At 38.9% G+C, this 26,215-nt stretch overlaps 1 protein-coding gene and 1 non-coding gene across 2 annotated transcripts; one reads left to right on the top strand and one right to left on the bottom strand.

Annotated features, from left to right (window-relative positions):
• Positions 1-317: 317 nt before the first annotated feature.
• On the bottom strand, positions 318-24,550 carry idh1 (isocitrate dehydrogenase (NADP(+)) 1). The gene is made up of 9 exons (XM_061879640.1): positions 24,407-24,550; positions 22,460-22,589; positions 14,399-14,690; positions 8,674-8,776; positions 7,022-7,199; positions 6,210-6,361; positions 5,247-5,387; positions 5,006-5,168; positions 318-995 (listed from the first exon to the last, which is right to left on the bottom strand). The coding sequence occupies exons 2-9, from the start codon at positions 22,579-22,581 to the stop codon at positions 902-904; spliced, it is 1,245 nt and encodes a 414-aa protein (XP_061735624.1). The 5' UTR covers positions 22,582-22,589; positions 24,407-24,550; the 3' UTR covers positions 318-901.
• Positions 12,979-13,051, top strand: trnak-uuu (transfer RNA lysine (anticodon UUU)). Its single transcript has one exon. It is a non-coding gene; the product is annotated as a tRNA-Lys (tRNA).
• Positions 24,551-26,215: the final 1,665 nt, after the last annotated feature.

The following is a 26,215-nucleotide window of genomic DNA, read 5'->3' as shown; positions in this document are numbered from 1 at the left end:
CTGAATGAATTCAATTAAAAAATGTCCTCAATTTTAAACAAAAACAATCCCATTTTCTTTGTTCTCCTTAACTAATAATACTATTGAAATAAAAACCTGGAAAAAATTATATTTTTAAAATTATATTTGTATTCTTTTCCAAACATTAACTTGGACTTAACTCCACTTTTTTCATAATGCCACAAAAAAATCCTAGTATTAAGTTTAATTAATATTTGACGCGAACCTGTTTCTGTATATTGTTGTATTTCAGCACAAAATATAATAAGTAGATCCTTAACTTTTTTAGTTTTAGTATTCAACACGACAGTCTCATCTACTAATAAAAACATGATTTATTGTCATATTAGGTTCGTTTAAATGATAAACAGCATTTACAATATTTAAATTAAAAGTTGTGGCATAGTTTTCTTGCATGGAAACAACTTAAGGCCTGCTTACTTTGAGTTACAAAGCATATTTTCATGAGGTTCCATATTGCAGGATGAAGTTATAAAACAGTTAAAAACAACATTTAAAATTCTTTTTATAAACTTTTTTAGCTTAGTGTTGATGAGGTGTGTCCGTGGTACAGTTGGTGTCAAACATGACAATATGAGCACTGGAATGGAAATTAATAATATTGGACAAGCCAGGCGAGGCTCCACCTTCAGCTTGTCGATTATTTTCGTCTGTTTGTGCTTCACTGAGAGGAGAGGAGGCACTCATCCTGATACGCCCAGACTACACCTTCTTGTGTGTAGGAATGATAGGAGTCCTAAGTCCTGCTGGAAGTCCTGGCCTGGTTCCTGCCGGCTTTGGGATTATTCGGCGGGGGAGACTTCCAGATGCAGTGTGTATCTACGAAAAGGGTGTGTGTGTGTGTGTGTGTGTGTGTGTGCGTGCGTGGGTGTAAGCGTGATCACAGCTTGGGCTGTTTGGACATCTTTGTCTTCAGGTTCTCTGCCAACTTGTCCAAGAACTGGAAGGTGTTCAGGTAGTCAGAGCGCGCCACCCTGTGAGAAGAGGAGACGTTATTACACTTTATTTATTTACCGCCCGTATTCTTGAAAAGGGGTTTTAAAATGCGACATTAAGGTTGTGTAGCGCAGACCACTGACCACTAGAGGGCAGTCATGATACAAGCAACTCAAAGATGATGTGAACATGATTAAATAGAATAAAGGTTCTAATAATCAAGAAAAAGTATGTATCGTGTAACACAAATAAAGTTGTATGTCTTTAAGAAAAATACAAGTATAACTTTGCATTTTTCCCCTTATTATAAGTGAAACCATTTGTTACCAGAAATGAAATTACGATCTAATGAGAAAAACTGTGACTGTTCTCAAAAATAACAGGCAAAAAAGGTGCATTATTTAAAAAATAAAGGCATATATTTATTTTTTAAAAAGTTGCAATTTGAAAATACCAAGGTGATTTCTTTTGTGAAAAAAAGTCTGAATCTTACAAGAATACAGTTGTATTTGTTGTCTTTAGAAAAACTAATTGCAGTTTGACAAAAAGAAAGTTGTTGTAAAAATGTCTAAGATTATTAACTTTTTTGAAGATCTTGTCAAGTTACTTTTTAGTATAAAAACATACTTTATGTCACACAAATCTTATGAGGATAATAGTCATATTTTTACTGACTATAAAGAGAATAATGGTTAAAAAATATGTAATCCTACAAAAGTTATTAGGAGGCTAAAACGTGGTATTTTTTAAAGACCACGGATCTGTTTTGGGTGTGAAAAAAGGCGTTATTTTTATAGTATTTAATGACATTTTTTTTAGAAAAAAATTGTAAGAAGCGTGGGAAATCTTAGATCAGGGGTGTCAAACGTACGGCCCATGGGCCGTATCAGGCCCGCAGACAGGTTTTATCTGGCCCGCGGGATGAGTTTGCTAAGTATACAAATCAACCTGAAATTTTTGAATGAAAGAAACAGCTCTTCTACATGTGTCTACTGGATGTTGCAATAGCAATTCTTTGTATCTCAGTAGATCAGCGGTCGGCAACCCACGGCTCCATAGCCGCATGCGGCTCTTGGATCACTCTGATGTGGTTCAGCTGCTTACTTGCAAACACCCCCCTTTTTGCGGGAGGTTTTCCAGATTTCAGTGCCTCTCCCAGAAATCTACATTATAATAACATTCTCAGATTTTCACCCGGACAACAATATTGAGGGCGTGCCGTGATGGCAATGCCTTAAAAATCCTCTCGACCTTGTCGTCGCGTCCGATTTAATACTATGCTATCTGAGTGCCGGCCGACCACATCTAGGGTGCGGCTGCTGACTCAATGCGCAAGCGACTGCAATGCATACTTGTTCAACAGCCATACAGGTTACACTGAGGGTTGTAATATAAACAACTTTAACACTCTTACTAATATGTACCACACTGTGAACCCACACCAAACAAGAATGACAAACACATTTCGGGAGAACATCCGTACTCTAACACAACATAAACACAACAGAACAAATACCCAGAATCCCATGCATCCCTATCTCTTCCAGGCTACATTATACACCCTCATTCTCCCCACCCCACCTTTCCCGTGCGTGGGTTGAGGTGGGCGGGCTTTTGGTGGTAGGGGGGGTGTATAATGTAGCCCGGAAGAGTTCGGGATACATGGGATTCTGGGTATTTGTTCTGTTGTGTTTATGTTTTGTTACAGTGCGGATGTTCTCCCGAAATTTGTTTGTCATTCTTGTTTGGTGTGGTTTCACAGTGTGGCGCATATTAGTAAGAGTGCTAAAGTTGTTTATATCACAACTCTCAGTGTAACCTGTATGGCTGTTGAACAAGTATGCCTTGCAGTCGCTTATGTGTGGCTGCAGAACCCTCATACAACATGTGAATGAGCTGGTAAACTGTTTGTTACGGTTGTAGAGGGCGCTAAACGCATTGTCATCATAGCACGCCCTTATTATTGTTGTTTGGGTGAAAACCAGCAGACAGTCAAGAGAAAGTTTGCTCTGAAACTCAGTAGTCTCCCGGAAAAATTGGAATGGTTGGCAAATGTGATGTTGTCAAGCGGCATTCAAATAAAACTTGCGGGCCGCACCAATATTAAATTTTCGTATTAAGCTGCGGGCCGCGTGTCTGAGACCCCTGGTTAATACATAGCACAAAGCAAAAAAAAAACTTTGTACGTCGTGTTATTGTATTTTAAATTTCAAAAGAGTCTTATGGCTCCCATGGTTTTCTTTATTTTGTGAAACGGGTAAAAATGGCTCTTTGAGTGGTAAAGGTTGCCGACCCCTGCTGTAGATGATGGTACATATGTACAAAATAAACCACATGAGGTTAGTACATCAATCGAGGAAAATGATCAAACTACATACATGGCATACTGTAATTTGATTTTGATATTTTTTTATCTTGATTGATTGAAAATGAACACCATTGAGTTGACTGATGAAGATTATAACATCATTCATTCATAAAATATAAATAACGACAAATAAAGATAGAATACTATTAACCGCGACATGTAAGTGTAAAAAAAAAAAACATTATGATTTGTACATTTTCAGAATGTGCTTCTTCTATTTTCAAACACAGAAAACAATCTGAAGGTGTCTTTATTTTTAAGTTATCGTGCAGGGATTTTACCAGTCCGGCCCACTTGGGAGTAGATTTTTCTCCATGTGGCCCCCGATCTAAAATGAGTTTGACACCCCTGTCTTAGATGAATATATTTAGATTTTTCACACAAATATTTTGAAAATAGTCATGTTTTATGGATTTAAAAAAAGGGTACTACTAAGAAAATAAAGTTTAAAAAGGTCTAATCTTGAAAGAAAAAAATTGGATTTTTTTTAAGGGGAAAATTTGTAATTTCAGAAGACCGAGGTTGCATTTTTTTTACAAAGGAAAAATGCATCATTTTACAAAAAAAAGTTATATTTTTGTTGTAATCCATTCAACCATCCATTTTCTACCGTTTGTTCCTCTCGGAGTTGCGGGGCTTTTATATAAATAATATATTTTTGAGCATCTTATCAAGTTTCACTTTAGTAAAAAAAATCATTTAGATTTTTACAGAAATCTTCTGAAAATAGTCATGTTAACAAAAGTGGTACTAGTAAAAGAATAAAGGTTAAAAAATATGTAACGAAAATTTTTTTTTTTGAATAGGCTAAAAAATTGTATTTTTTTGAAGACCAAGGTTTTGTTTCTTGCGTTAAAAAGCCGTTTTTTGTTTAATTTTAGAGAAAACATTTTTAAGATGTGTGGGAAGTCTTAGGTGAATAAAGTTAAATTTTTCACACGAATATTTAAAAAATCTTTATGTTCTATCAATTTAAAAAATGCTACAATTAGGAGAATAAAGGTTATAAAAGGTGTAATCTTACAATAATAAAGCTGGATTTTTTTCAAGGGGAAAAACTTGTAATTTCAAAAGACTAAGGTTTCATTTTTTCCAGAGGAAAATGGCATATTTTACAAAAAAATGTATACTTTGTTGTACGTTTAAAGAAGCGTGGAAATCCTTAGATAAATATTAAATTTTTGAGCATCTTATTAAGTTTCACTTTAGTAGACAATAAAACAAATTTATTTCCACGCAAATCTTCTGAAAGTAGTCATGTTTTCGACAGACAAAAGAGGTAGTAGTGAGAGAATAAAAGGTTAAAAAAAAGTGTAATATTGGAGAAGCTCGATTTTTTTTTTCAAGGCAGACAAAGTTGTAATTTTAAAAGACTAATTGTGTAAAAAAAAATGGATAAAAAAACATTTAGTTTTACACAAATCTTTAGAAAATAGTTGTGATTATTTGAAATAAAATGTGGTATTACTAGGAGAATAAGAGGTTGAAAAATGTGCATTAAAAACACAGCTCTGTTTTCACCTTATTTGTCACTGAGAGTAAGTCAATTGTATTTATGAAATGCTTATCACAGATAAAATCCCAGAGCGCTGTACAAAACCAAAGTGAATTAAAGCAGCAATTAAATTAAAACAAAGGCAACAACATAAAAGGATAAAAAAGATCAACATCTTATCTTACTTTGAAAGCCCCTTGATGCAGATGGCCAAATCCTTGGTCATGAAGCCGGCCTCGATGGTCTCGATGCAAACGGCCTCCAGCGCCTCGGCGAACACGCCCAGTTCCTTGTTGTTGTCCAGCTTGGCCCGATGGAGGAGGCCCCTGGTCCACGCAAAGATGGAGGCTGCGATGACAGAACGACACGTGGTAAATACCTCTCACCAGCAAGCTTTCAAAAGGGCAAACTGTGCGTGTTTGCTACCGATGGGGTTGGTGGAAGTCTCTTTGCCCTGCTGGTGTTGCCTATAGTGGCGAGTCACCGTGCCGTGCGCCGCCTCCGACTCCACGGTGCGTCCGTCGGGACAGATCAACACGCTGGTCATCATCCCCAAGGAGCCGTAGCCTGTTGGCGAAGAAGACTTGCTAGCTAGAGATGGGTAACGTTAACACTTTAACCGATACGGTATCGATTCCCAGGTGCCGGGAATATACTCATCAGTACCAATGTGAATGTGAGTTAATAAATATTACTTGTTTTTGATATTAAAATTAGATATTTGTATTGCAACATTTAAAAAAGAGCTGGTTACAACAGCTGTCCGGTTGTTTTATCTTGTTTTATTATCATTTGCAATGACATTAAACCGCAATCACAGTTGCAAGTCCAAGACGTTAGATGGCAGTAGTATATGATTTGTGTTTTTTTTTTTTGTTGCACCCTAAAACGTGTTAATACTCTCAGTATTGTACTTATTACTCACCAGCTGTTTGATTGTAACGTGCATCTTAGTTGTACTTTAGAGGTGTTGATATCCCAATGTAAAATCGTTAACGCTCATCAGTAGAATGTGTATAGCAACGCCAATATATACTAGCGTCAAGCTAAGGCATTTTTGGAAAAGTGGAGCCTTACTTTACTTAGGTTGGAGTGTTTTTTTGAGTCAATGTTCTCGTTGGCATTGAAAATTGCAACATTACCTACAGGTTGTTTGGCTGAGTTTGCTCTCAGTGTTGCTGGAGTGATCGCCAGTGGTACCGTAAAATGGCACCGTTAGATTTTACATCAATTTGATTCCTCAGCCACAGCTCCCTGAGCGTGTTGTCTTTTTGGCAAGACCGTCAGGTTTTGGTCAGTGCCATAAAAGTACCGGATACGGTACCCATATCTATTGCTAACAGGATTTCACACTTGTGTGCTGTTGTGTTGTCTTCATGGACCACGGACCTTGTGCCACAGAGTCGGACTGGACGTCCCCGTCGTAGTTCTTGCAGGCCCAAATGAAGCCACCATCCGATTTCATGGCCTGGGCCACCATGTCGTCGATCAGTCGGTGCTCGTACCAGATGCCCTTGGTCTCAAACTGAGGGCGGTATTCGCTGAGGAAACACAACAGTGTGAACAAAAGAACACTAAAGCCAGAACACAATTAGGTGAGAGTGTCAAAATAAGTTTTATTTTTTTTATTTTGTCCATTAGTCCCCATAGCGGGGTTTTAGTGTACCGTATTTTTCGGTCTATAAGTCGCAGTTTTTTTCATAGTTTGGCCAGGGGTGCGACTTATACTACGGAGCGACTTATGTGTGAAATTAGTAACACATTACCGTAAAATATCAAATAATATTATTTAGCTCATTCACGTAAGAGACTAGACGTATAAGATTTCAACGGATTTAGTGATTAGGAATGATGGATTGTTTGATTAACGTGTAGCATGTTCTATATGTTATAGTTATTTGAATGACTCTTACCATAATATGTTAGGTTAACATACCAGGCACCTTCTCAGTTGGTTATTTATGCGTTATATAACGTACACTTATTCACCTTGTTGTTCACATTCTTTATTTATTTTAAATTACCTTTCAAATGTCTATTCTTGGTGTTGGGTTTTATCAAATAAATTTCCCCCAAAAATGCGACTTATACTCCAGTGCGACTTATATATGGTTTTTTCCTTCTTTGTTATTCATTTTCGGCAGGTGCGACTTATACTCCGAAAAAAGCGGTATATGAAATACACAGCTGTGTGTTCGTACTTCTCATAGATCTCCTGGAAGATGTCCTTGAATCGCCCGTCGTACTTCTTCAGGATGGTGTTCTTGGTGCTGAGGTAGAGCGGCCAAGATTTAGTCAGGGCCATCTGGAAGGAGCTGTGAGCAAAGTCCTTGATGGATTTGTCCGTGTTGTACATCCCCAACGCCACGCCGCCCGTGCCTGCACGCAAATATGCGTACATCGACTAAAGGTTTGCGTGTACTAAAAAACATGTGCAAACTTGATATCGCACACAAAGCTGATCTATTGAACATGTCCGCAGAGAATTGCGTCGCTCAAGTGAGCAAAATAAGAAGCCCAATCCATTTAGGGGCGTCCAAACAACGGACCGCAGGCCAAGTGCGGCCCACCAACGTCTTACAAAAGAGGTCCGATAGCTGCCATTATTTCATCCTTTGGTGACTCCATGAAGTAACTTAAGTCAGTGACAATTAATTCTACATCCAAGGGGAATACATGCACAGCAATTACTTACATGACCCAATCCAATCACCCTTTTGTAGTCATGGTGCATAAAAAAAGAATTCAAACAGCACAAAAATGGTCCCAAATAACACAACAAGCACATTGAAATTTGTGGATATTATAAAAAAAAGTCAGATCAGTATAACATTTTTTTTCTAAATTACACCCATTTAAATCCACAACAAGGGATGATGGGAAAATGCAAAACACTGTCTCCATTGCTTTGATAATAAACCTTCAACAGTAAAACTATAAAGAAACTATATCGGTCTGAACTTTGACCTTTCTGATTGTGGATGTAAAATTTGTGACATTGATAATTGTAGAAAATGTTCTGAAACAATGGATACATACATAAAACAAAGTAAAATAAAGTCTTGCGACCAGCAACCAGCCCAGGGTGTAACACACCTTCCTCAAAGTAAACTGGGAGTATTATAAAAATGAAATAATAATCAAATGAAAAAAAACATACTACATCCATACATACTGTATAGTCAGCCTGTGCCACATTGCACTTCAAATATTGAGGCTTCATCACATCACAGATTTCTTTAAAGCCTATTCAACATTTATTTTGGTCCAAAATTTGTTATATCAAGGCATAAAAAATAGAGAAACAAACTAATAATACATTAATACTACAAAAGTGTTGGGCACTAGGTGAACTCAAACCAATCAAAGCGTTGTTCAAAATCACTGATTGGCTCGGCCTCAGCCAGCATTAATATATGGGGATAAAAGAGTGTAAGGGTGACTCAAATGTGTTATTTCAAGTCTAAAGAACTCTTGCAATGTAAAGAAACATTTTTTTTTTTAAATCAAAGTTTGTTTATGCTTTTAAGGATTTCTACTTTGCGAAAATCCATTTATCGCTGTCATGTTTGGAACCAACTAACAGCCATGCACATATAAATACAACTTGACCAAATAAAGATAATAAAATACAATTAAAAATAAAGCTTTGATCCCCTTTACAAGGTGGAGTTCAAACGTAGAACAATTTACAATGTATTGTGTGTCATCTACATGTAGCAAGTGTGGGAATACAATGGGAATTATTAACACGCTCCCTCTTATATCAGCAGGTCATAGTGGAATACAATTTTAACTATTTTGACTCATCTAGTTATAATTGTTGAATGCTTGAACGCACACACAAACCTACCTTCAAAGTTATGTACCACAAACTTCACTGCTTCGCCCTTAGAGGGTGTGTAGATCATCTCCACTTTGCCCGGCCCAGGAACCACGAAGTCTGTGGCTTTGTACTGTGATGAAAAAAAAACAAAAAAAACTCATTAGCAGCACATGACAGACCAACGCGTACAGTTATGAACCCTCCCTGTTTGCTAACTGTAAGACACACAGCTATGCTTTCACAGACAATTACACAACTGTCTACCAAGTGACTTTTCACCTACATACTTCCTGCCCTGTTGACTATGACTGAACTCATCCCGCGGGGACGGAACATGGTGGTACAAAGGACAGCTGATGAAATATAATCTTTGACCGTGCGTCTCCTGACGATCGGATGATGCCTGCAATAACCGCAGCCCACAGTGAACAACTAGTTATGCATTAAGTTCAAGTGGGAGTTATTGACTCATTCTTTGGAACGGACGGATACACCTGGTGGGCCTCTCTGGTACCCTTCCCAAGTGGTTCACATCCTATCTCTCAGAAAGAAAATACAATTTAATGAAAAATTATGTATACAAGCTCCTCAAAGCCCACCACTTTCACATGTGGTGTCCCTCAAGGATCTAATTTAGGTCCTATTCTTTTTAATACTTACATGCTTATACTTGGCAGTGGAATGATTAGACTTTAAACCAGGCTCTTCTATGATAAAATCTTCTAAAGGGACAATACTGCAAGACGTAAACTTCGATATACTGTACAGCAGTTGTTCTCAACCTTTTTTCAGTGATGTACCCCATGTGAACATGTTTTTAATTCAAGTGCCCCTTAATCAGAGCAAAGCAATTTTGGTTGAAAAAAGAGATAAAGAAGTAAAATACAGCAGTATGTCATCAGTTTGTGATTTATTAAATTGTATAACAGTGCAAAATATTGCTCATTTGTAGTGGTCTTTCTTGAACTATTTGGAAAAAAATATATAAAAATAACTGAAAACTTGTTGTAAAATAAACAAGTGATTCAATTATAAGTAAAGATTTCTACACATAGAAGTAATCATCAACTTAAAGTGCCCTCTTTGGGGATTGTAATAGAGATCCATCTGGATTCATGAACTTAATTCTAAACATTTCTTCACAAAAAAAGAAATCTTTAACATCAATATTAATGGAACATGTCCACAAAAAGACTAGCTGTCAACACGGAATATTGCATTGTTCCATTTCTTTTCACAGTTTATGAACTTACATTCATATATTGGTGAAGTATTAGTAGATAAATATAATTATAAAGGATTTTTGAATTGTTGTTATTTTTAGAATATTTAAAAAAAATCTCACGTACCCTTTGGCATACCTTCAAGTACCCCCAGGGGTATGCGTACCCCCATTTGAGAACCACTGCTGTAGAGTAGTCAGTGTTCCGCTTGTGCAGCTGTATAAATTTACGGTAAGGGAAGCACAATTTTATTTTTTAAGCTGATACAGGTATCGATAGCCTGTTCCTTCTTGAGAGATTTGGGGCAGCTTCTTTAGCAGCAGGTGTCTTTGTCGGATTTTAAAACACTGTTTGGCATTTTATGTGGCTGATAAGGTTTGATGTGTTGAGGCACGATGTTTTTTTCCCCCCTACTCACAGAATGCTTGTAGAACATTTTGCGTAAATAGCACACGAAATGTCATTTTCTGAAAGAGTGAAAAAGTCCCACACGATCAACACTATGTTTGTCCATACTAGGGATGGGCGATATGGCCTAAAATCATTACTACAATAACGAAACGATATATTATTTGGTATTTTTAATAAAAGTATTTCTAAATGGATTAGAAAGGCTCCTAATTTAGAGGCTTGTGTATTCGGTAACAATATAAAAATATTTTGTTAAAACTAATATTATTCCACTTGCTAATTTACCTTGGTTACTACAGTCGTAACATGTTTCTACCCACACTTCTGTTAAAATGTAATAATCACTTATTGTTCTGTTGTTTGGATATTTTATATTAGTTTTAGGAGATGCTACAAATTTTGAAATCGATCCAATACCAAGTAGTTACAGGGACAGTATTGGCCTTACCAATGTTCATACTTAAAATGATCAGGATCCTTAAATGATGCAGTTTTTGATTACAACTGTAATCTGACAAAAACATGGGATGAGAATGTAATATCAATTATTATTTGTATTATTTCCTTATTATTTTTCATAAATGAGAAAAAAGTCAATAGAGTAAAACAAATAACCTTGATCAATCAATCACTTTTATTATTGGCTATTTATATTTTCTTAAGACTATCATTATGTGCGTGTAATTCCGTGAATGACATATCAATGCAGATTGTTGTTTTTATGTGTGGTGAAGCATTTTACTGGGGCAATTTAGTTGTATTTTTTATGTAATAACAATAAAAGTATTCTATTCTATTACAACAAAACAAAAGCAAAAACTACTTTTGACTTTTATTTCCTGAGTTTGTAAACAATAACGACAAAATTATTTTGTGATAATAAAAACTTTTGATCTACTCACCATAGTATCGACCATACTGTATACTTGGTATCGTTATTGTCAATATTTTGATCAATGTGCACACCCCTGTTTACATTATGGCACGTTTAGCTATTCCTCATCCTCTAGTCCTCCAGTGATAATGTCACTTGCAAAGAATGCAGTTCATTTGCTGTAATGGAGGCAAGGATTAGTGATTTAGAAGCTGGAGTGTGGAAATACGTTAACCGCTAGCCCGGTAGCAAGGATACTATTGTGCGTTATGGATGATTTTGTTTGCTTGTCGCAATTAAATTTGCGAGATGTTTTAGTGTGTGTCATCTACATGCAATATAACGATAGTATTAAAAGCTCTATTGTCATCGAAATGTATATCATTAATATCGTCAATATCATGTAAACGTAATTTACACTGTGAGTTCAGGGGAAGTTTACCACAAGCTTACAGCACGGCACGCAGTAGAGGAGCGCTTGCCTAGTGGTTAGTGTCCACCCTGAGATCGGTAGGTTGTGAGTTCAAACGCCGGCCGAGTCATACCAAAGACTATAAAAATGGGACCGAATACCTCCCCAATACACTTGGCATATTTGGTTGGATTTGGGGGTTAAACCACCAAAAATGATTCCCGGGCGCGGCCACCGCCCACTGCTCCCCTTACCTCCAAGGGGCTGATCAAGGGTGATGGGTCAAATGCAGAAAATAATCCTGCCACACCTCGTGTGTGTGTGTGTGTGTGTGTGTGTGTGTGTGTGTGACAATTTAACTTGATTTGCTCACCCTAACCCACCTATAGCACAGTTTGGGTAATCTCGCCTCATTGAAGCAGTTAATCTTTATTATCAGTGATGTCATAATGCCTTTGACCAACGTTCCGTCTAAGGTACGCGCCTGTGCAATTGCACTCTGCTCACGCGTCCTCTGCGCACGGCAAATCTAGGCCGCGCACAAAATCGAATAAAAAGATAAGCGCATAACAGTGTGCACGTCTGTCGTCACTCACATGTGCTCCACTGAATGCTCAAGGAGTTTTGGCGTTTGCGCACACATTTGAAATATTGGAGGGAAAATTGCCTTTGACCAAATAGCACTTTTACTATTCAATGAAAATGAGTCAACACACAGCCATTTGGCAACACAAGTGAGTACCAAGATAAGATAACAGATGATAGACGTAATAGTTTAACTTGCATTATTTGCTACGATGCATTTGCAAAAAGTGATTCTAAACATGTATGTTTACAAATACCAGTGTACTTTCTTCTATCATATTTTTTCAGTCAAAAGGCGCACACACCTGTGGCAGTTATATATGATTGTGTATACGACTGCAGACAACTGTCTGCGAGGCCGTGAATGTGACAGGTCAAGTCCCAACTGCATGCGGTGGAGTTTGGTGTTGGTTTTGACATGGTCGCAGGCGAAAGTAGCCTGTTTTGTTTTTTGCAAAAAAGACACTTTAAATTCCGAACTATAAGCCACTACTTTTTAGTCAATCTTAAACCCTCGGTTCATAGAATGACACGTATAAGTTATGATTTTTTTTCCCTCGAATGCCCATGTTTTATGTTCAATAGTTTGCATAAACTCAAGCGGAGGACTGAAATGGTGTTATTGTTTGTGCTACGGCGTCATCTTTTTGACAAGTTCACTCACTGTAGGTATTGCGGGTCGAAAATCTACTTCCTGTTTTGAGGCCATAAACAAGAAATAAGCGTCCTTAGTGTTTTTGCTTGATTATTCACTCAAGGCAACGTTTGTAAGTTTTACAATGCAACTAAAACAATTCTTACTTATTAAACCATCCCATGTGGAATGGGCCTGAGTAGCTCAGTCGGCAGAGCATCAGACTTTTAATCTGAGGGTCCAGGGTTCAAGTCCCTGTTCAAGTGGCTGATGCTGACCTCCTTACATTTCGAAAAAAATGTCCGTTTGCCCCCCTGCAACAGTCCTTGGAACTTATATTTGGCTTCACGGCGGCAGAGGGGTTAGTGTGTCTGCCTCACAATACGAAGGTCCTGAGTAGTCAGGGTTTAACCCCGGGCTCGGGATCTTTCTATGTGGAGTTTGCATGTCCTCCCCGTGAATGCGTGGGTTCCCTCCGGGTACTCCGGCTTCCTCCCACTTCCAAAGACATGCACCTGGGGATAGGTTGATTGGCAACACTAAATTGGCCCTAGTGTGTGAATGTGAGTGTGAATGTGAGTGTGAATGTTGTCTGTCTATCTGTGTTGGCCCTGCGATGAGGTGGCGGCTTGTCCAGGGGGTACCCCGCCTTCCGCCCGATTGTAGCTGAGATAAGCACCAGCCCCCCCCCGCGACCCCAAAGGGAATAAGAAAATGGATGGATGGATGGATGTGGAATGGGAGTCTTTTCACGCATATCTGTACGCGCCATCGTGATGTAATGTATTAGCTAGTTAGTATTAGCTAGTATGCTAACACGTCTACAAATGTCTGTGTTAGTTTTATCAATTTACAATTGCAATATTTTTGTGTTGCTTCAGTTTCACAAATTCCTCAGTGAACTCACAAAAGTGTTAAAGTGGAGTTATGGAGTCTGTTTAGCTGATAGGAGAGCTAGCTTCCGCAGCTAGTGGGTCCAAGACAAAGACTTCTGTTTGATTAGCCGTTTACTGCTGTGTTAAAGACACTGTCTGGAAGGTATGTAAATAAACATTTCCAAACTGTTTTTGTGTAAATAACTCATTTCACAATGTGTATATCTGCGGCTTATAGTCCGGCGTGGCTAATATATGGGAAAATATTATTTTCTTCTACCATTTTGTGGGTGCGACTCATATCCCGGTACGCGCTGTAGTCCGGAAAATATGGTGTTTTGGATTCACCACCCTTTGATCATCCTTACAATGTCAGGGTAGACATTCCAGTGCTTTCCAGTGGGGCAGGGATGACACCCAGTGCTCGTTAAAAAGAGCAAAATGTCGAGTCTTTGAAAGTCTCTAACGGATTTGACGGTAGTTGCTTTATTGTTGTTGAAAAAGAGTATCTAGAGGGCTTGGATAACTCGCTAAATATAGCAACAAAGTTGTTAGCACCAATGATCCGTCCTGGTAGGTCTTCTTATTCTCTGGCAAACCACGGGTGTTATAATGTGTTTAAGAGTGAGGTCGAACAGGTAGAGCCAAATCTATCCGTGGCAAATCTAAATTATTTGAAAAGATGACAAGTGCCTTGTCAAGAAGGTGAACCGGAACTGTTTTATTAAAAACTTTTACCTGGTCTCCATGGGCATGCCTCCCGATGATGATGGGCTTGACCCACCCGGGCACCAAGCGGGGGACGTTCCGGCAGATGATGGCCTCCCGGAAGACGGTGCCGCCCAGGATGTTCCGGATGGTTCCGTTAGGCGAGCGCCACATTTGCTTCAACTTGAACTCCTCCACGCGGTTCTCGTCCGGCGTGATGGTGGCGCATTTGATACCGACGCTGTAGCGCCGCACGGCCTCGGCCGCCTCCACCGTCACTTTGTCGTCGGTGGCGTCGCGGTTCTCCATTCCGAGGTCGTAGCTGGGCAGGGAAACAACAGAAAAGACATGGAAACTTTAGAGTTAATCTCAAAGTTTATTATTTTTGCAGGCGCTGTTAAAAATGAGGGCAATCAAGCACATTAACAAAAGCCAAAGGGTGCCGACTCAGCTAATTTCTCTGCTAATTGTACTCAATGCAGGCCAAAATTAGCTGCATTTAACCTCCGACTCCACTACACGTCTGATTCGCTCGTGACTTTCTTCTCCCGCGAGCCATGAGCTGAACTGCAAACTTAGCTTAAGAGCCAGATGTGACCTTTCACCTACTTCCTCCGTCCCCAAACCAGGAGCACCACAGGAAATGTTTAGCGAACCAGCACAGGTTCGACGAGTTGTGCGTTGGTTGCAATTGCATGTGTGCAACTGGCAAACTTTCAACACTCCTTATCCCAATCAGCCAAGCTAGAGAAGAGGCAAAGTCTTCAAGGAATGCGAGACACAGATTTACTAGTTTTTTGTTTTTTTTTAACAACACTTAACACGAACATGGAAATACTGATGAAAAGTGTTTTTAAATCATCCATCCATCCATTTTCTACCGCCTGTCCCTCTTGGGGTTGCGGGGGGTGCTGGAACCTATCTCAGCTGCATACGGGCGGAAGGCGGGGAGAGACAACTGAACTAGGGCCAATTTAGTGTTGTCATATCATGTCAATCTTTAAAGTCAGATAAAGTGTTTTATTGCTTTTCTAGGTTTCGCTACTAGTAATCAGTTACCAATGCTAGCATGTTACTTCATAAAGCCACAACTTGACCCTGGAATTGATTATTTCTATTCTATTCTTCCAAACAGGATTGGAAAGAGAGGCTAATGGTTAGGACATTGACCAGGTAATTGCGGGTTTGAATTTCCGTTTGAGCACGTGTGGGGTTTTTTTCCTAGTACCTCCCACATTCCAAATACATATGCATGTATTTGGAGACCCTAAAATGTTTTTTTGTTTATACAATATATGCCATGCAATTTGCAACCCATCCATCCATTTTCTACCGCTTGTCCCTTTCGGGGTGGCGGGCGGTGCTGGAGCCTATCATTCGGGCGATAGGCGGGGTACACCCTGGACAAGTCGCTACCTCATCACAGGGCCAACACAGATAGACAGACAACATTCACACTCACATTCACACACTAGGGCCAATTTAGTGTTGCCAATCAACCTATCCCCAGGTGCATGTCGTTGGAGATGGGAGGAAGCCGGAGTAACTGGAGGGAGTCCATGCGGTCACGGGAAGAACATGCAAACTCCACACAGAAAGATCCCGGGCCAAGGATCGAACCCGGGACCTTTGTATTTTGAGGCACGCGATTTGCAACCAGTCCAGGTAAATTGATTGTGGTGGCCCACCACGGCAAAATTAAAGCCGCCACGCCTTTAAAAATACAGGGTTTTTACTAGGGGTGTGGAAAAAAAATTGATTTGAATACGTTGTGCGATTCAGAATCGATTCACATTTTAAAAAAATCGATTTTATCTTCTTTCTTTTTTTTTTTAATCAATCCAACAAACCACTACACAGCAATACCATAACAATGCAATCCAATTCCAAAACCAAACCTGACCCAGCAACACTCAGAACTGCAATAAACAGAGCAATTGAGAAGACACAAACACGACACAGAACAAACCAAAAGTAGTGAAACAAAAAGGATTATCAACAACAGTATTAATATTAGTTATGATTTCAGCATAGCAGTGATTAAAAATCCCTCATTGACATTATCATTAGACATTTATAAAAAATAAAAAAAAGAACACGTGTCACAGTGGCTTACACTTGCATCGCATCTCATAAGCTTGACAACACACTGTGTCCAATATTTTCACAAAGATAAAATAAGTCATATTCTTTGTTCGTTTAATAGTTAAAACAAATTTACATTATTGCAATCAGTTGATAAAACATTGTCCTTTACAATTAAAAAAGCTTTTTAAAAAAAAATCTACTACTCTGCTAGCATGTCAGCAGACTGGGGTAGATCCTGCTGAAATCCTATGTATTGAATGAATACAGAATCATTTTGAATCGGAAAAATATCGTTTTTGAATCGAGATGTGAATCGAATCGAAAAAAATCGATATATTATCGAATCGTGACCCCAAGAATCGATATTGAATTGAATCGTGGGACACCCAAAGATTCGCAACCCTAGTTTTTACCATATACAATATTTTTGTGATATATTGTATGAATGGATATAAGGGTAATGTATTATTTGGACCATAGGGCGCACTGGATTATAAGGTGCACTACAGATGAACGGGTCAAAATTCATATAAAAGGCGCACGGGTCAAAATTCACATATAAAGCACATTAAAAGGGTAGTATGATTTTTTTCCTACATTTAAAACACTTCTTTGTGGTCTACATAACATGTAATGGTGGTTCTTTGGTCAAAATTTTTTGCAAGGATTACGTTTTACAGACCATCTTAGAACTGCTTTCTGACCATCTCGTCAGGACACGTCCTTTTGTTGGCGGTCGTATTTATAAAGCTATGCTTAGACTGCGTTTTCTCCCTGTCATCTTTGTTGTATAGGTAATATTTAGCACTTCTATAGCGAGACTAATGACAGATACACGCTGGAACTGTACGCTACTTTATATTAGAAATGGAGAATGAATGCTCCACAACTAGAAGATAGACAGAAGGACCCTGTTGACCATGAACTAAAACGGCGTACACGAGCATATTTTTGGGACTTATGCAGATCCTAGATACACATCAGGAGGTACCAATTGGTAAGAAAAGTTGGTTTTGCATAATAATGCGAAACAAAACGTCAGATGATATGCCACCTATTAGGTGCAATTTTATAAAAAAACCTAAATGTGAGTTAACTTTTCTGAGAAACTGCATTTTTTATATCAGTTTGGAAAATACAGTTTCCAAACTAATATAAAAAATGTCCACTGTAGAGGATTTAGAAAGTAAAAGTTGAAGGCCACAGTGGATGTTCCTGCACAATTCTTTGACCTTAAACGTACTTGTTTGTAGTAATAAATATGATTCGAACATTTTAGCATTATGTTTGTGTTCAATTACAGCAGGTGTGTTAATACTAACAAATTCTGCCACTTCATTTTACACACTCTCCTTTTCAAGTATTTTTTTTTCTGGACATGCCTCAACATAATGTGGTACTGTGGCCTTGATACCATGATAATATTGTACTGTGAGATTTTGATATTGTTACATCCCTACTAATAACACAAATTTGTTTTTAAATGTACAGTATGTATACATTTGAGCCTTTTTCAAGAAAATCATATCATCACAGCAAATTGTATGATGACATCATGGTGATCACGCCCCTAACCATGCCCCCCACTGCCACAGGTATCTTGGCAATCTAGGGGAAACCCTGTTAATACTAATTAATAATACCGCAGATTTGTTTTTAAATCCATGCATAACATTTTATAAGCATTTTTAACGTAAATTATTTGTGAGAAAGCCTATTAGCTGGTATAGTCTCCAGCTTACCCATGTTCCTGAAGACAGACAATATAGAGAATGAACGCATGCATACTTAAACAGTTGGAGAGGATTGTGTTCAATTTAAAAGGGGAATTGCACTTTTTGGGGGGGGGGGTTTGCCGATCGTTCGCAATCCTTATGAGAGACAGGAAGACAAAAGCATTTTTTTTTCATTCTAACAAGTAGAAATGGGCTTGTTTTAGGTGGCCAGCAATGCAGCTAATAGGAGGAATCAATTGTACCACTCAATCACTTTAAAAATGCATTCAAAAATCGTTTCATTGACGTTCCGTAGCCTGTATAATAACCAAGCCGTAGACACATTGTTATTGTAAGGTTGAACACTGAGGAACTCTTTTATTGCATAGTAACACATTGACATGCTTCGGTATTAGTCGTAAAAGCTAGTTACGGAAAGATATAAGATAGCTTCAAAGACAACACGAATCACAATTGAGTTTGTAATGCACAACACAATGCAATATGACACCAATCTGTACTGACCGAAAAACGTGAACAATCATATGACAGTATCTGCAAAATATTAGCTCAAATTTCCTGTTTTGTTTGTACACAGCTAGCAAGATAGCGTATGTACTGTAGTAGTATTAACACGCATGATGTGCTGCGTGTATCATTATTGATATTAAAGTGACTCACTCAATGGACAGTTGTGCGTTTGGTCCAGCTGGCCAGGGACGTTTTTTTGCGGTTTATTTGGGTAGACACTCCATTCATGTTGAAATAGCATGGCTCCAAGTTCCACATTCATGGCGTCAAAGTCACTTTCCACCTCACTCTCTCGGCTTCCGTCTGCACCTACGTCTCACCTTTTCTATAAGCAGGAATGAATCCTCCATATATTCAGCTTGAAAAAGATAAGGCTTTGAAACCCCATTTGTTCAAAAATAGTCGTCTTCGTTGTTGGTTACCAAGTCTGCCACGATTAGAAAACACACTTGTGTTTGATTCCGGAAGTAGGAACACACATTTCTCGGATACGCACTGCTATGTAAATAGAAATCAAAGTGGCATTGATTAAAATGATCTTAATACGGTAAATATTGAACATACTACATATTGTTGTGAAGGTGTCTGTTGCTACATTATATATATACATGCAGTGTGTATATAAAACATACTACATATTGTTATGAAGGTGTCTGTTACTACATTATATATATATATATATATATATATATATATATATATATATATATATATATATATATATATATATATATATATATATATATATATATATATATACACTTGCATTGTGTATATAAAACATATTACATATTGTTATGAAGGTGTCTGTTACTACATTATATATATACACTTGTAGTGTGTATATAACACCTTGGAGGGTTTTTAAGTTGTTTTAGAGGGCTTAAGTTTGAAGGCTATAATGGTGACTCTTCTTTTTTTTTTTAAATAGTTTTTAAAATCCTAAAACGAAAAAAGAAATGTGTGTTCCTGTCTCTTAGGATTGTGGTGGATGGGCGCAATTCTAAAAAAAAGTGCAGTTCCCTTTCAATAGATTCTACTTGTTGCACAAAAATGTGTTTTTCTGTTACAAAGTTGTAGCAATGATTCAATCAAACAAGGCCCTATTTTAGTCTCTAATCAGGACAATTCAATAGGATTTTAGCGTGGCTGATCTTGTCTTTTAAATGGTTTTAACAGGTTTGTGTAACTCCTGTAAGATTAACATAACAATGTAAAAGGGGAAGAGGTCATCTGCATTAAGTATCATCTGCATGTCACACTCTTGATGTAATCAGATTGAGGCCATGTCTACGCTAAGTCATTTAACCCCTTAAACAAATAATTTTTTAGCCTAAGCCTTGTTTTAGCCGCACTAAACCATTGTTTAAGGTCTCCCTCCTCGGACAAATTGTTACACGGGTAAGTACGCTGTGTATTTTTTGAATCTCCAACTTTTACCTTTGTATAGACTCATTGATCGTTTACAAAATGAGTTCGGAGATGAAGTGACGCCAGAAAGACCGCGCCCCACACAGACGCTTGTGGAAATCACACATGAATACCTTAAAGGGGAACATTATCACAATTTCAAAAGGGTTAAAAACAATAAAAATCAGTTCCCAGTGGCTTGTTGTATTTTTTGAAGTTTTTTCAAAATTTTACCGGTCCCGGAATATCCCTAAATAAAGCTTTAAAGTGCCTTATTTTTCGCTATCTTCGAAACCACTATCCATTTCCCTGTGACGTCATACAGGGCTGCCAATACAAACAACATGGTGGTTACCACAGCAAGATATAGCGAAATTAGCTCGGATTCAGACTCGGATTTCAGAGGCTTAAGCGATTCAACAGATTACGCATGTATTGAAACAGATGGTCGGAGTATGGAGGCAGATAGCGAAAACGAAATTGAAGAAGAAATTGAAAGCTATTGAGCGAATAGCTATTGACGCTATTTGGCCATAGCGTGGGTGTACCTAATGAAGTGGCCCATAGCATGGCTGCCTTATTAGCATCGCCTGTAAAATGTGCGGACCAAACGATCAGGACTTTCGCATCTTGTGACACTGGAGCAACTTAAATCCGTCGATTGGTAAGTGTTTGTTTCGCATTAAATGTGGGTATCTAGTTTCAAATGTACATACAAGCTAGCGTAAATAGCATGTTAGCATCGATTAGCATAGCATGTTAGCATCGATTAGCTGGCAGTCATGCCATGACCAAATATGTCTGATTAGCACATAAGTCAACAACATCAACAAAACTCACCTTTGTGATTTAGTTGACTTAATCGTTGTAAATGCATCTGCAGGTTACCGATACATCTCTGTGCCATGTCTGTCTTAGCATTGCCAGTCAAATGTGAAGACACTTTGGTACATTCAATGGGGGTCTGGCGGCGGATTTCTTGCCAGTGGTGCAACTTGAATCCCTCCCTGTTAGTGTTGTTACACCCTCCGACAACACACCGACGAGGCATTATGTCTCCAAGGTTCCAAAAAATAGTCGAAAAAACGGAAAATAACAGAGCTGAGACCCGGTGTTTGTAATGTGAAAATGAATATGGCGGGTGTGTTACCTCGGTGACGTCACGTTCTGACGTCATCGCTAAAAGACCGATAAACAGAAAGGCGTTTAATTTGCCAAAATTCACCCATTTAGAGTTCGGAAATCAGTTAAAAAAATACATGGTCTTTTTTCTGCAACATCAAGGTATATATTGACGCTTGCATAGGTTTGGTGATAACGTTCCCCTTTAAGAGAAAGCGATTGCAGCTATTTGGGATACAACACTTCTTAGACGGCAAGAGAACTATCCAATGTCCAGGTCAGCTGTGATTCTACTTACTGAAAAACTTTGCCCATTTGTCAAAGGAGAGACAACGAGAATGTGGGCTCCCGTGGATGTGATAAAAAAGGTAGCGTGTGCTTCGTATTACCTGGCCGTCAAGGGAAAACTACGGAAAATGCTTTCGGACTGGCAAAGCAGACCGTGTCAGTTATTATCCGCCATGTATGTCGCAGAGTATATAAAGTCACCAAAAACGAATGAACAATGAAGGTGAAGGCAAAAGATTGAGGAGTGTCTTGACCAGATATCTAGATCCCTAGTTTGATTGATGTAAAATTGTATTTATCACATTGTTTAAGTGTCTAATAAAGATTTGATTAATTTATGATGGCTCCGGTGTGATTCACTACAATAAGGCCCCACAGCACACTGGATTCCAGTTAATTGAAATACCACAAAACTGGATATTGTTCAGATTAGTTACATTTAAGAACTTGCACACGAAACAAGTTAAGCGACACTGGAGGTGACTATGACTTGTGCATTTTCCGCGCATGCGTATTAGGTCGCATTGCGCCGGCAGACGGAGGGGGTCTTAAACGGTGGCATTGTTGTGTGTGGACGCCGGCAGACGGAGGGGGTCTTAAATGGTGGCATTGTTGTGTGTGGACACGGATAAGGTTAGACAGGATTTACCCTGGATAACCTTATCCAGTTTAGTGTAAACGGGGCCTTAGACAGGTTTGTGCAACTCCAGACTGTCCTGTAAGATTAACATAATGTAAAAGAGGACGAGGTCATCTGCATTAAGTATCATCTGCATGTCACACTCTTGATGTATTCAGATTAAAAAGAAGACAGGAAAAACAAGCTAGACCGCTCCTGAACACCCAATCAGGACCACATGCATAGGATGGGCGTTTTCCTGCGGCTGAATTCGGGGAAAACCCCATCATCCCCACTGCACTCTTTGTGGTTTATTACCTGTGTAAATCCAGCTCCAGGTAGGGGAAGATGAGCTTTTCCTTAATAAGCTCCCAGATGACGCGGGTCATTTCGTCGCCCTTCATCTCCACCACTGACCCAGCCTTGATTTTAGATGCCATTGTCGAGCCTGCACATGCACACGGGATACAAATTGGATAAAACATCCATCCATCCATTTGCTTCCGCTTATTCCCTTTGTAAAGTAATGGGGATAAAAAGTAAACATGGGTTCAATGGGTTCCTTCACAGCAAGGGGGAGGAGACAATAGTGACTCAGTTTCAGATTAGAACTTTGTAGACCTTGCAGATCAACCACTTAAAGGCCTACTGAAACCCACTACTACCGACCACGCCGTCTGATAGTTTATATATCAATGATGAAATATTAACATTGCAACACATGCCAATACGGCCTTTTTAGTTTACTAAATTGCAATTTATAATTTCCCGCGAAGTGTCGTGTTAAAAACGTCGCGGTATGATGACTCGTATGATGACGCGTGCGTTTGACGTCTCGGGTTGTAGCGGACATTATTTTCCAGCCCGATCCAAGCTATAAGTAGTCTGCTTTAATCGCATAATCGCGGAATGATGACGCGTATGAAGATGAGGGGACATATTAGCCAGCTCCACTTGCGGCTAAAAATTGTCTCTATTCATCGCGCAATTACACAGTATTTTGGACATCTGTGTTGCTGAATCTTTTGCAATTTGTTCAATTAATAATGGAGAAGTCAAAGTAGAAAGATGGAGGTGGGAAGCTTTAAGCCTTTAGCCACACAAACACACTGTGTTTCCTTGTTTAAAATTCCCGGAGGTGAAGCTTTACTATGGATCAGAGCGGTCAAGCGTACATGGATCCCGACTACATGTCAACCGGCAGTTTCCAGTGAGAAAATTGTGGTAATAAGTCGGCTCTTACCGGAGATCAGCGGAGCTTCTGTCCTGCTGCAGCTGCCGTGACTCCCCTCAGAGACTCTGGCGTCAACCCACCCGTGGCCACACCCCTATGACTTTCAGGTACTATTTAACTCACTAAAACACCAGCAACACAATAGGCAGATACGGGATTTTCCAGAATTATCTTAGTAAATGTGTCCAAAAACATCTGAATTGCCTTTTTTTTTTTTAAACTTCTTTATTTTCTTTTTCTATTCCTTCACTCTAAATTTCCTCATCCACGAATCTTTCATCCTCGCTCAAATTACTGGGGAAATTGTCGCTTTCTCGGTCCGAATAGCTCTCGCTGCTGCTGGCTATAATTGTAAACAATGTGCAGATGTGAGGAGCCCTACAACCCATGACGTCAAGCAAACATCGTCTGCTACTTCCGATAAAGGCAAGGCTTTTTTATTAGCGACCAAAAGTTGCTAACTTTATCGTCGATGTTCTCTAATAAATCTTTTAAGCAAAAATTTGGTAATATCGCGAAATGATCAAGTAAGACACATAGAATGGACCTGCTATCCCCATTTAAATAAGAAAATCAAATTTCAGTAGGCCTTTAAACCTCAACCAATCTTGTAAAGTCTGTTGTTTAACAACATGGATGTTGAGGAGAGAACATCAATGAGGACTCTGTAGTAGTCGCAGCTTCTAAACAGATGATTTATGAATCATTACATCAAAAGTTGTGCAAGTGTATGCAAATATGTTGGGGGGTAGAAAAAAGATTAGTCACAGGAGGTAAAGTGGACAGATAAGGTCAGATAAGCAGAACAGTCGAAACAGAACGTAGAATTTGCCTACATTTCTAAAGAAAGGGTTAAATTGTGTGCGTGTTTAGCACTAAATGGTTAACATTGGTGCAAGATTAAAACATCATTTAGCCTGCTTGCTGCTGTTTGCTAGTTTCGAACAATAAAGAAACACAACACCGTACTTCCGGGTTCGGCGCACCAGTTCTTCGCCGAGACAGCACCAAAAAAACCCCCATTTTCTTACCTTATTCAACGGGTTAAAAAAAAGGGATTCCGAGTAGGGAGATGTGATGGCAGCTTGGAGGAAGGATAGTTTAAGGGCCAGGCAGGCAGGCAGGCAGGCAGGCAGGTCGGCGCAAGACTTCCTCCCCGACCGAGCTGACTTGGCAAGGCATGATCGGCCAATCAGAGAAAAGGAGGAAACAAAACAGCCAATCATCGGAGATCACAAGACGGAGTGGGCGTGGCGTTATATGGTGCGAGATTGTCATCTCGTATTGAGAGCAGATGATTCTTTGCTGTACTTATTTCACAATAAAACTAACTCAAATCAGAAAAAAACTAGAAAAAAAATAGCATTTTGCCTTGAACTCGTTTCTTATACGACTTGTAACAATTTTAACCTGTGCAATGATTCACCATAACATTGCACGCTAACATCGCACTCAGAACACGATACAGTGCAAAATAACTGTAATATCTAAATAATGCCAACAAATACATTGTACCTTTATGGAAGTTAAAATGTGTCTTTATTAGGACAACAAGTTAGTGCAGTGGTTCTCAACATTTTTTCAGTGATGTACCCCCTGTGAACATGTTTTTAATTCTAGTACCCCCTGTGAACATGTTTTTAATTCTAGTACCCCCTAATCAGAGCAAAGCATTTTTGTTTGAAAAAAAAAGAGATAAAGAAGTAAAATACAGCACTATGTCATCAGTTTCTGATTTATTAAATTGTATAACAGTGCAAAATATGGCTCATTTGTAGTGGTCTTTCTCGAACTATTTGGAAAAAAATATATACAAATAACTAAAAACTTGTTGAAAAATAAAGAAGTGATTCAATTTAAAATAAATATTTCTACACATAGAAGTAATCATCAACTTAAAGTGCCCTCTTTGGGGTCTGTAATAGAGATCCATCTGGATTCATGAACTTAATTCTAAACATTCATCCATTTTTCTACCGCTTATTCCCTTTGGGGTCACGGGGGGCGCTAGCGCCTATCTCAGCTACAATCGGGTGGAAGGTGTCGTACACCCTGGACAAGTCGCCACCTCATCACAGGGCCAACACAGATAGACAGACAACATTCACACTCACATTCACACACTAGGGCCAATTTAGTGTTGCCAATCAACCTATCCCCAGGTGCATGTCTTTGGAAGTGGGAGGAAGCCGGAGTACCCGGAGGGAACCCAAACATTCACGGGGAGAACATGCAAACTCCACACAGAAAGATCACAAGCCCGGGATGAACCTTGACTACTCAGGACCTTTGTATTGTGAGGCAGACGCACTAACCCCTCTGCCACCGTGAAGCCCAATTCGAAACATTTCTTCACAAAAAAAATAAATCTTTAACATCAACATTTATTGAACATGTCCACAAAAAATCTAGCTGTCAACACAGAATATTGAATTGTTGCATTTCTTTTCACAGTTTATGAACTTACATTCATATTGTGTTGAAGTATTATTCAATAAATATATTTATAAAGGATTTTTGAAATGTTGCTGTTTTTAGAATATTTAAAAAAAAAATCTCACGTACCCCTTTGCATACCTTCAAGTACCCCCAGGGGTACCCCATTTGAGAACCACTTAGTTAGGGTATACACATTTTTTTTTACAAAGTTGACAAATCACTGGATGTTTATGAGACAGGATCGATTGTTTTAGCCTTAACTCACCGGAAGTGGGTATTCATCCATCCCGTCCATTTTCTACCGCTTATTCCCTTTTGGGGTCGCGGGGGGCACTGGCACCTATCTCAGCTACAATCAGGCAGAAGGCGGGGTACACCCTGGACAAGTCGCCACCTCATCG

The sequence above is a fragment of the Nerophis ophidion genome, linkage group LG19, assembly GCF_033978795.1.
Source record: "Nerophis ophidion isolate RoL-2023_Sa linkage group LG19, RoL_Noph_v1.0, whole genome shotgun sequence".
Taxonomy (NCBI): Eukaryota; Metazoa; Chordata; class Actinopteri; order Syngnathiformes; family Syngnathidae; genus Nerophis; species Nerophis ophidion.
This window is presented reverse-complemented; position numbering and strand designations above follow the sequence as displayed.